A 12,120-nucleotide genomic window follows, 5' to 3' on the forward strand; every position below is an offset into this window, starting at 1 on the left:
CAATTACTTTTTGTTTACGAATTGCCAACAAAATGGGGCAAAGTTATGGAAAGTAGGCAAATAATGGGGAGTGAACCTGAGACTAAGGGAAGTGTACACCAGTGGGGAGTGAACCTGAGACTATGGTTTTCGGCGGGTTTCAGTGCGATTCACATAAAAGCAATTACTTTTTTACGAAACCCGGCAATATCCGACAAAGTTATGGGAAGTAGGCAACAGTGGGGAGTGAACCTGAGATTCATGGAAGTGTATACCAGTGGGGAGTAAACCTGGGACTATGGTTTTCGGTGGGTTTCAGCAAGTTTCATATAAAAGCAATTGCCTTTTTACGAAACCCGACGAAAACCTGGCAATATCGGAGAAAGTTATGGGTAGTAGGCAACAGTGGGGCGTGAACCTGAGATTCGGGGAAGTGTACACTAGTGGGGAGTGAACCTGGGACTGGGTTTTGGCGGGTTTTGAAAAAAAAACAAAAGCAATCACTTTTTGTTTACGAAATGCACCAAATCCCAACAAAATGGGGCAAAGTTATGGAAAGTAGGGAAATAATGGGGAGTGAACCTGAGACTAAGGGAAGTGTACACCAGTGGGGAGTGAACCTGAGACTATGGTTTTCGGCGGGTTTCAGTGCGATTCACATAAAAGCAATTACTTTTTTACGAATCCCAGCAATATCCGACAAAGTTATGGGAAGTAGGCAACAGTGGGGAGTGAACCTGAGATTCATGGAAGTGTACACCAGTGGGGAGTGAACCTGAGACTATGGTTTTCGGCAGGTTTCAGCTAGTTTCACATAAAAGCAATTACCTTTATACGAAACCTGGCAATATCCGACAAAGTTATGGGAAGTAAGCAACATTGGGGGGTTAACTTGAGATTCATGGAAGTGTACACCAGTAGGGAGTGAACCTGAGACTCTGGTTTTCGGCGGGTTTCAGCGAGTTTCATATAAAAGCAATTACTTTTTTACGAAACCCGACGAAACTGGCAATATCCGACAAACTTATTGAAGTAGGCAACAGTGGGGGGTGATCCTGAGATTCAGGGAAGTGTACACTTGTGGGGAGTGAACCTGGGACTCTGGATTTTGTAAAAAAGCAATACCAAGGGGGAGGGGGAATTACTTTTTTACGAAACTCGCCAAAACCCGACAAAGTTATGGGAAGCAGGCAGCAGTGGGGAATGAATCTGGGATTCGGACACCGATGGGGATTGAACCTGGGACTGCGAGAGGCTGATACCAGTGGACAGTGAGCTCAGAATGTACTTTTATTTCGAAACCTACCGAAATTGTCAAAAGTTATGGGAAGTGGGCACCATTGGGCAATGAACCAGGACTCAGGGAAGTGCACACCGGTTGGGAGTGAACCTGGGACTGGGAGAAGAGGATATTAGTGGAAATGAACCTGGGACTATGGAAGATGGATGCCAGTGGGAAATGAAGCCGGACTATGGGAGTTGGGTACCAGACAAGAATGAAGCAATTCCTTTTTTACGAAACCCGCCAAAACCCGTCGAAAAACCATAGTCTCGGGTTTACTCCCCAATAGTGTACAGTTCTCTGAGTCTCGGGTTTACTCCCCCACTGTTGCCTACTTTCTTTCCATAACTTTGTCGGATATTGTCGGGTTTCTTAAAAAAAGTAATTGCTTTTTTTTTACGAAACCCAGTCCCAGGTTCACTCCCCACTGCTGCCTACTTCCCATAACTTTGTCGGGTTTCGGCGTGTTTCGTAAAAAAAGAAACACCCCTAAAAATACCACATGTATTCAGTAAATAGATGTCAATTGTAGTCTAATATTCAGTATCTATTTAAATTATTATTATTATTATTATTATTATTATTATTATTATTATTATTATTATTATTATTATTACTATTATTATTATTATTATTATTATTATTATTATTATTATTATTATTATTATTATTATTATTATTGTTATTATTATTATTATTATTATTATTATTATTATTATTATTATTATTATTATTATTATTATTATTATTATTATTATTATTATTACACGTAAATTTTAATATAATACGGCAATTAATTCACGGAAGTACATCGCTCAATTAAAAATGGCAGAAAGGCTGTTCACATATTTATAATGAATCGGGTTTGTCTAAGATGACAAAACAAAAAAAAAACAAACAAACAAACAAACAACAACAACAACAACAACAACAACAACAACAACAACAACAACAACAACAAATGAGACAAACAGAAAAAAGCAAGATTTTAAAAAGTAATAAACAATAGAAGAGCAAATCAATGAAAAACAACAACGAGATTATAACACATAAAAGATATTCGTAATAAATCGATAACTGATTAAATTACTCCAACTACTTGATTTTTAAAAAAATAATCATAATCATAATAATGATGATGATGACGATTACAACAACAAAAATAATAATAATAATAATAGTATGTAAGTAGAAATAATAATAATAATATTAATAATAATAATAATAATAATAATAATAATAATAATAATAATAATAATAATAATAATAATAATAACAACAATAATAATAATAAAAATAAAAGAACAATAGTATAATATCAACATTAAAGTATATTACAAGCAAATAAAATTATTAAAACAAAAGTTTTAATAGACAGAAGGAATTTTAAAAATATTGGGGAAAAAAAAAAAGTTCTCCCTGCTGGGATTTGAACTCTCGAACCTTAAGCTCAGAGTCAAACAGCTTATATCCACCAACGATGGTGGCACTGAATATTTAGTGACATTTAATCATGTCTATTTAGACATTTAAAAATGTATTTGACTGCCACTTTTACTTTGTTATTTTGATCTATGTTAATAGCAGGAATTAAAAAATTACGATCAAAATATTTTTGCAACTTTGAATCGGGCTGTCAGTTACTGCACGTGTTCAATCTGGAAGTCGGTCAGCAGTTTATTTACATTCAACCGAGATTGTCGCACTTTTCACTCTCTCTATAAAAAAAGAGTTCCTTGCGGATACTGAATAGTGGCAAAGCACTATTCAGTATCTGATACTGAATAACCACTTCATAAATAAAAATATATTTTATGTACAATCACGAAACTTTACAAACATACTCAAACCAAGACAGCTAACTTTAGAAATGAAAGCGCAGAAAAAAACATGTTTACCCAACATTTGAAACGACATGACAAATAATGAGGCAGCGTGGTTCAGCGGTACGGTCTTTGCTTCGTACCCGAAAGGTACCGAGTTCTACTCCCCGTCGTGCTGTGTGACCTTGAGCATTTCACCTAGCCTTAGCTCACTTTGCGGCGCTGCACTGCGGTTGACACCTGGGTTATTCGTCTTCCCTTGGAATAGATCCTTAAGAAAAGATTCCCCTTAGGGATGAATAAAGGGAATCTATTTAAGGAGATACTTTTCTGCAGGTAATTGAGTAGACGAATCTTGGGTCCACCACCAGGACCCGGAAACCAAATTACAGTCAATAGAGTACAGGCATAAATCATCTTCAATCCCAAGGAAATTCAAAGTCGTTGTCTCTATTAGCATTTTATGGGGACATGAAAGACCTGGATCGCGTGGAATTTCTTAAACAAAGGCAAACAGTAAACTCTCAATAATGCGTTTCGACTCCACAACGAGCCCTCAAAAATAGACTCGCACGGGTTCAAGGTGGTAGAAATTCGATATCGCAGCATGACAATGCACGGCTCCACACTAGTTGTCAATTCGGTTCAAACTTCAGACCCTACAGCACCCTAGCCCTACAATTAGTAGGGATCTTGCTCCATCTGACTATTTCTTGTTATTCCAGCTCAAGAAGTATTTGAAAGGAAACAGTTACAGCAGAGGTTTGGAGGTAGAAGCAGGTGTTCGTCGATGGTGGCGAGCAAAATCACCTGATTCAGATTCATAACAGATAAAAGATTTACAAGGAAAAATATCATTGCTAATTTTTTTTTTCTGAAAAGAAGAAAAAAGAATTAAAGAAACAAGACATAGATAGAATGAAGTTGATGCCACTCAGGTCTTTGTTATTGTTTTTTTTTGCCATCCGCGTCTATGAGCAATTCTCACTAAACTGCATTAAACAGTCTATAAAAGTTCATGGTTACACATAGTTTTGTGTGTTGGTCTGTTAGACTTCTGGATGCCAATGTTTTGAGCTTCCTAGCCAAGCGCATACTATCTATATATTTGACTGCTTTCCTCTCGGCCAAGGATCCCTACCAGGACCTGAAAAAAAACCGAGCACTCTTAATCTAGAACAAAGACAAAGAGCAACATGGAAAGGAAAAACAGATATAGAAGGATGAAGGACACAGCCAAAGGTGACCTCTCTGATCACCATGGGAGGTCAGAAGACCCCATCAAGGGGTCACATAATAGTTTACAATAGATGACAATCAACCAGAAAATAATCTCAATGAAGAAACGTCTGTTTCTATGTTTACAACAAGATATAAAGTGAGTAGAAAAGTGCCAGAAGACAATAGAGAATAAAAATTTTTCGCGGCGGTGGTGGGGTTTGAACCTGCGACCTTATACACCGGACCATACACCGGAGCATACTCAATGTCTCAATCGTTTCTATGTTATATGTTTGTGTTGAGAATATTGGCTATTAAGCTTAACTGCTGGTCAAAATTACTTCGCGATGGTGGTGTGCGAACGAATCGGCGGTCTCAAGAAGTGGGTGAGAGAGGGATCTAGAAATGACTTGGGTTTGAAACGAATATTTTTGTGTTCGTGGATAGCTCACACGGTAGAGCCACGCTCTCACCTGCCAGGCGGAGTTGTCGTACCAATAAGGTCGCAGGTTCAAACCCCACCACCGCCGCGAAAATTTTTTATTCTCTATTGTCTTCTGGCACTTTTCTACTCACTTTATATCTTGTTTCTATGTTTACAGACTTTAGAAATACTAATTAAGCCGTTTCAGTTCTATATCATCAATCACTCGTATCATAGTTATTATCTTTTGTTGATTTTCATTTAGGCCTGAGGGAGATAAATGCATGTCGTCACATCCCTACTATCTAAATGACTAGACTCTTGGTCAACCATAATATCAATTGAATATTGCACTTCTTATTCCATTAAGTGCATTCAAGTTGGAAAGATTTTATTTTTTCAATTCGACTTTGGCAGAGATTATTTAGACACCTGTTCGTCTAGTTGGATATTCCTCTATATAGCCATGATGAAATACACCACAAATATCAAGTGGCTCTGTAGTGTGGGAATGAAGCTGTTTGACTCTGGACTGAGTTTAAATCCCTGTAAAGTCAAACTTTTTTCTATTTAAATTTTAAAAAAATCTTTTAATTATTTTTTTTAAATAACATTTTTTTTCATTTAATTCTTCAAATCTGTTGTTATTATTATCAATTTTTTAATTATTATCAATATTATCATTATTATTATTATTATTATTATTATTATAATTATTAATATCATCATCATCATTATTATTATTATTATTAGTATCATTATTATTTTGTAAGACCAGCAATGCTGTGTGGATTAGAGACACAGCTATGACAAAAAAAAAACAAGATAAAGTTAAAGAAGTTGAGGTGGCAGAAATGAGGATGTTGAGATGGACACTTGGCTGGACAAGAAAAGATAAAGTGAGAAATTAATGAATTTGAAGCTTAACTGAAGTGAAGAATGTATCAATAAAGATGAGAGAAGATAGACTGAAATGGTTTGTAAGAGACGAGAGAGGTACTTTTGCTTTTAAGGATTTTACAGCGCTTGCAACTCATTATGGTCATGTCAGCGCCAGTAAAAAGGAAGGAAATTGAATAATAAAAAGAAATTCTCAACTGCACACATGGAAGATAGGACACGCATTAAAGACGACGAAGACTGTAAAGAGCGGGTCATTTACAATTTGTGTTTTTAAGCTTATTTTCCTTTTTTTAAAAAGGGTTTTACTGCGCTTGTGAAACAGAGGATTTCAGCACCAGTACAAAGGAAAAAGACAGAACAATAGAAAACATTCTAGATTTACAATTAAAAGCACCCGATGAATGGTAAGACATAATAAAGGGGACTGTACCAGATAGAGAACCGAAAGTGAATTCCAAGAGCAAACGATCAATGTGCTTAGTTTGTTTTGTTTGTTTTTGAGGGTTTTACGGCGCTTGCTACACATTTAGGTCATATCAGCACCAGTAAAGAGGAAGAAAATTGGATAGTGTAAAGATTTTAGATGTACAATAAAAAGGACTTGAGAAAAAAAGAAACACAAAGGGGAATGGTTCAAATAAAGAACAGATGTAGATTCCAAGAGCACACTATCAGTGTACTTAGTTTGAGATCACCTAAAAGTCTCACCCAGACACCAGCACAAGATGCCACTAAGAGGAATACAATTTCCCTCCCAGTCAAGGACTCTGGCCAGAGTCAGGACAAAACTAAGTAATGATTTACCTTTAGAGCTAAGAGAGACGATAGATAGTAAAATGATTCAAAGAAAGACTTAAAACTTATCTTTTCACTCTTTAATCGTGTACATTAGCGCCTACAGTCTGTGTGGATTGACACATTATAAATGTCATTCATTATTATTTTTATCATAAAATTAAATTCAAATATAACATTAATAAACACCGGCAGCCTGCCAGGAACAAAACTGGTGGAGTTTTCCATTACATCATGTGCTACTCCCTACCAAATAATTAATGATGACACTCGTCTGTTGCCTTACTAATGAAGTGCATGTGCTGATTTCATAAGCTTTGGTTGGAATCCTCTTGGGAACAATAGTTCTTCGCTTAATATCAGACCTGTTAAGTAATCCTTGGCAAGTAGCATAGAGCACCTAGTCTTAATAGGGAATAAACTTGGGGACACTTTGACAGTTTCGACTCGAAAAGAGAAAACAGCAATGGCCACTGTTCAGGCAAAATAATCTAGATTCTTCTGTTGATAGTAAGTTTATTTTCCAGTTTGTAATATGTCAACATGGTGTTCTGATAGCTCAGTCAGTAGAGCACTCGCTTCACATACAAAGGGACCGAGATTGATCCCGGGTAAAGTCGAGCTTTTTTCCAACCCTGTGTCTACCCAGCAGTGATTGGGTAACTGGGTCTGTAAGATGTGACAGACAGTAAGTACTTTGTGACAGACTAGGGTAGCAAGCAATGGCCTTTTGTCCGTTTCATAGAATAGATAACAGGGATAAACTCTAGCTCCATGGGCCAATGGCTCTGAGGACTACTTGTTTTAATATGTCCACGTAATGAGCACTTCAATTGTATGTATACTCTTATATAACCTGCTCTTATAAAACTCCCTGTGACCATAACTTTTTTATTTGTAGAGCCTGCACAAAAGTTTCAAATTCAAGCTTTCCTTCACTCCCAATTTTTACCCAAGACTGGACAACAACAAAAATGAAGCTTTTATCGATCTATGAAAAAAAAAAAAGAAAAAAGAAAAAAAAACATGTATCATATACCAACATTCACTCTGATGGTAATACAAGCAATTAAGTATTGTACATGTTGTAGTTCATCTTTTGCTAACAAAATGTGCGATGCCATGAAGTCAATGATCAGTTATCACCAAACACAACACCAGAAGCAGCTTTTCTTTTACGACTTGATGGATTGATGGCGCTCATGCCATGTTTGGTTTGCTTTGGCTTGTTAGATGAGCTTGCTTTGGGTCCAAAGTCCATTAGAGCATTTATTCCACTGTTGCACTGCCTTTGAACTTTTAAATTGTCTATCTGTTGTTTGGCCTTACTAAGGTCACTTTCAAAAGTTTCACACTGTTCTGCAAGTCTAAATAAAATGGCTTGAGTCCATGTTTTCTTCTCAGCTGCTTTTGCTTCATAAAGGTCCAAGTCTATGCTGGAATCTCCAGATCCAAGACTCAAAGTCACTTTGGCTCCAACTTTTGAAATAGTCAAGTTTCCCGAAGTTATAGATTTCCTGTAGAGATTAAAAAACAAAACAAAAACAATGATTAAGTAACAGTATAAAACTAATAGGTGCTATGAGTAGATTATGTACGCATGATGTTTATAATTATCACGTCACTCAGTTATAAAGTTCCAATTTGTAAATAGACAACAAATAAGATGTGTGTCTAGGTGGAAAATAAAGAGAGAAAGGGAGAGAGAGATATATATATATAGAGAGAGATAGATAGATAGATAGAGAGAGAGAGAGAGAGAGAGAGAGAGAGAGAGAGAGAGGAGAGGGGAGAGAGAGAGAGAGAATGAGAGAGAGAGAGAGAGAGAGAGAGAGAGAGAGAGAGAGAGAGAGAGAGAGAGAGAGAGAGAGAGAGAGAGAGAGAGAGAGAGAGAGAGACTCATTGACAGAGCTATATTTTTTCTTTCATTTTTTTTTTTAGGCCAAAATAGGCAACAGCATTACATAGTAGTTGTGGCATGTGGGCAAAGAAGCTTGATATTGTTGCTTGTTTGATTTGATAGGATGCACTGGTCAATTTCGTCCTCAATTTCTGTTAACTGGTTCTGACTCCATTGAAGATAAAGTCCGATGGTATTCATTGTTTGTTTAACATCTGAGGTTGGTGGTGCTTAGTGCTGATATGTAGCATAAAATAGACTTGTAAACAGATGCATGCATGGAAAGTCACAGACAAAGAGTACAGACGCCAACCTTGTCTTCATACCTCATATTATCGTAAGCACACTTAACACCTATGTGAACAAACTGTGGTCATCAAAATGACTGTCTTGATCAATAATCAAGTGACAATCTGAGCCTTCCCTTCCATTACACCACTTCCAGCACAGAGACGTCACTACAGGTGGACCATGTACATGTCCCTTATCCCCCCCCCCCTCCCCCAGGAACGTTTCAATGAGCTGCTAAGCCTACCTTTGTTATCAAGCATTGCCCATATCATCAAATGGACTCTTATAAAGCACACTTTGTCCTCATCCATACAGTTCTTGGTGCTTTACATCAACACAAAATAATTTTTAAGAAATTGCATGACATCAAAAAAGAAATGTTTTCAATGAGGTCTTGAATACAGTGGAATGGTGTTCCATACAAATGGACCAAAATGAGAAAAGGACATTGTTCCTGGCTCTGTATGAATGCATGGAAAGTCAAACGGGTGGGGTCATTGGAGGAATGCAAAGATCGGGTTGTTGAATATTTCTTAGAGTTCTGTAAGGTATGGAGGAGCAATGTTTTCTAGACAGAGATAAACTAGGACACACGCTTTGAATTTGACCCTTTTCTCAACAGGCAGTCGGTTTAATCTTTGAAGCAGAAGTAAGGCAGAGTCAAACCTCTGCTTTCAAAAGACCAATTTGGCCATTATTTTTTACCATCTGCAGGCACATGAGCTCATTTTCTGAAACACCAAACAACAGAACATATCAGTAATCCAGCTTTGAAAGTAAAAGAGAAATGACAAATTTTTTTTGGTAACATCTTTAGAAAGGAATTGCCAAATAGATCCAATCTTTTCAATTGACAGATTAAAGATTGGGTCATGTCTTAATTTTGTTGTAAATCGACAGTTCCAAGATATTTGACGTTGTCAACATTATCTACTGATGGCTCTCCTTTCAATTTAATCTCATTGAACAATCCTCTGTTACCTACATACATCATCTCTGTTTTATAGTAATTCAGCTTTAGCTGTTCCTACCCATCCAATCCTTGACTTCCACTTCATATTTTTACATGTCCTACTTATGACATATTGTTTTTGTTTGTTGTTGCTTTAGGTCTCTTCCAACACAATTGAGGTTATATGAGAGACCGCTGAAACAAAAAAACAAGCAATCTAACAAAAATAGTACAAATGTCAATCAAAATCATAACCTAAAGATATCATAAGCTAAATTATAAATAACCAAGAACAAACAGGCAGAGGATTTACAGGAAAAAAAATATCCCTGTCAAAAATACAATCACAAACCAAAGAAGCAGGATAGGCTAGTAAAGAGAAGAAGAAACGACATCACTATCGGATCGTACACCCATGCGAACATCATAGGTATATGATTCAAGGGTGATGCTCCCATCCAACCACCCGCTATGACATATTGTAAGTTTTTGATATACTCAGTTCCGAACAGATGGCTGTCATCATCATATCGGTGGTAGGAGAGAACAAAGCCCCTGATAACCTTTGAAAGTGAATGTATGTAATGATAATAATAATAATAATAATAATAATAATAATAATAATAATAATAATAATAATAATAATAATAATAATAATAATAATAATAATAATAATAATAATAACAGCAACAATGATGATCATGGGCTCTTTTAGAGTGCACAGCATCCTGAACCATGAGGCTCTTGGCACTTTACATCAACCCAAAACAATATCAAAGAAAATACATGACATCAAAAAAGAATTGTTTTCAAGTATTTCTTGAACAAAGACAAATAATTTGGACTCCTGGATGCTCTGTGGAATAGTGTTCCATAAGACGGACCTAAATGAGAAAAGGACATTGTTCACAGCTTTGTACAAATGTTATTGGAGGATGCAAAGATTGGATTGTCAACAATTTCTTTAGGAGTTCTGTAAGATTGTAATGTTGCAATGTTTTCCAGAGCGATAAACTATGAAACATGGTTTGAATTTGACCCTTTTCTCAAACCTCGGTTATAATGAACATTGACCTCCAGTCCCATCGACTGTTGTAACAGAGGTGTAGTGTGATAATAATGGTGATAATAATAATAGTAGTAGTAGTATTAGTAGTATTAGTAGTAGTAGTAGTAGTAATAATATTAATAATAATAATCACAATGACTTTAAACATTGTCCAAATGTTAATTTTTTGAAAATAGTTACCAAATCTGTTGAAAAAATATCATTTAAAAAAAACCCCAAAGAAACAAATTAAAAACAAAACAAAAACAAACTAACTAAACAACAATATTAACGACAAACCTTAAATTGAGAAAAAAAGCATCTGATGATTTGATTCCATTGATGTCTTTGAGAGCCTCCAAACTGTCCTCGTCATGTTCATCTAACCACATCTCAATGCCATCAAATGCAATGATAGTGAGTGTCTTCTTGTCGTTGATTTTGCTAAAGCACAAATATTTTTTGTCATCTTTGCAGACCATTTTATGCAAATTGTCAACTCCAGATTCCTTCAGCGTCACAGCAAAGTTGGTCATGATGATCAATACTACTTCGTCAGGGAGGACTGTAATTTAAATAAATATAAATACTGTATGTGCCTAGAAATAAATTATAATAGTTAAATAAATAATTATATAAATCAAAATAAATTAGGAAACACATAAGAATAAAGAAATAAATACCATTGAGGTGATAGAATAACTATTCTTTATATTATTATTTGAAGATGGAAATAATTCATTCTTTGCTAAAATAGTAATCCTATCCCAGCTTTCATGCATGCTGAGTGAGGGATATTGAGAATTAGGCTATAAAAATGTATATTACCGAAAGTGAGTCATTTTACTAGACTCTAAAATATAGAACCCAAGACTCAAGGAATGGAAGAAGTAGCTTCTAAGTAGTTATACGACATTTTCAGACTCATGAACTGTCTTGAAACCTTTGGCAAGCTACGTCATGAAACAATGTTCAACTAGATGCTCAACATCTTGCAATGTGTGCAAGGAGACACTGATTCAGAGTGGCAACTGTTAGGCAGGTCCTCGACTAGAGTCTGTTGACAGTCAACCAACGTCACCTCTTTCTGGTTGAGAACCCAGACAGCTTCTCTCCCAGTTCAGAGGAATCTTATTCTTCCAAATCAAGCTCCATCTTGTAATTGCATCCTCTTGCAAAGTCAAGTGAGGTAAGTACAAGAGGTGACAGGACTTCTCAATCAACTTGAACTTGAGCACAGTCTGTCTGAGATTGTTAGGGGTTGCTCTCATATTTTTTAACCATCTCCCAATTGTTGTCTCCTGCAAACATTGGCAGGAGTGGGGTGGATTACCATGACCCCTTTCTTTGGCTTTTGTTGATAATTTTCCCATTCCTACGTCCAGGCATATCATCAACATACTTGACATTCCTGCTTCTACTCTTTATGGTAATTTCATTTAACTATTTCACGATCCTAAATTTAACCAACTTCTGGAGAAATGTTTGTAAAATATAATGGT

General features: G+C 36.1%; 1 protein-coding gene across 1 annotated transcript; it reads right to left on the minus strand.

Moving 5' to 3' along the window:
- Nucleotides 1–6,492: 6,492 nt before the first annotated feature.
- Nucleotides 6,493–11,194, minus strand: LOC144977809 (uncharacterized). The gene is made up of 2 exons (XM_078923205.1): nt 10,919–11,194; nt 6,493–7,944 (listed from the first exon to the last, which is right to left on the minus strand). Exons 1-2 carry the CDS (start codon nt 11,152–11,154, stop codon nt 7,563–7,565), a joined length of 618 nt encoding a protein of 205 aa, XP_078779331.1. The 5' UTR covers nt 11,155–11,194; the 3' UTR covers nt 6,493–7,562.
- Between the last annotated feature and the right edge of the window lie 926 nt (nt 11,195–12,120).

This window comes from Berghia stephanieae, chromosome 1 (assembly GCF_034508935.2).
Source record: "Berghia stephanieae isolate SIO BIC M18660-M18661 chromosome 1, UCSD_Bste_1.3, whole genome shotgun sequence".
Taxonomy (NCBI): Eukaryota; Metazoa; Mollusca; class Gastropoda; order Nudibranchia; family Aeolidiidae; genus Berghia; species Berghia stephanieae.

What these genes read in the sequence shown, in the direction of transcription:
- LOC144977809 (XM_078923205.1), bottom strand. Translation starts at nt 11,154, where the DNA reads ATGACCAACTTTGCTGTGACGCTGAAGGAATCTGGAGTTGACAATTTG. An exon ending in GCTTTTTTTCTCAATTTAAG is followed by an intron (nt 7,945 to 10,918) that starts GTTTGTCGTTAA and finishes TAATCTCTACAG; the next exon opens with GAAATCTATAACTTCGGGAA.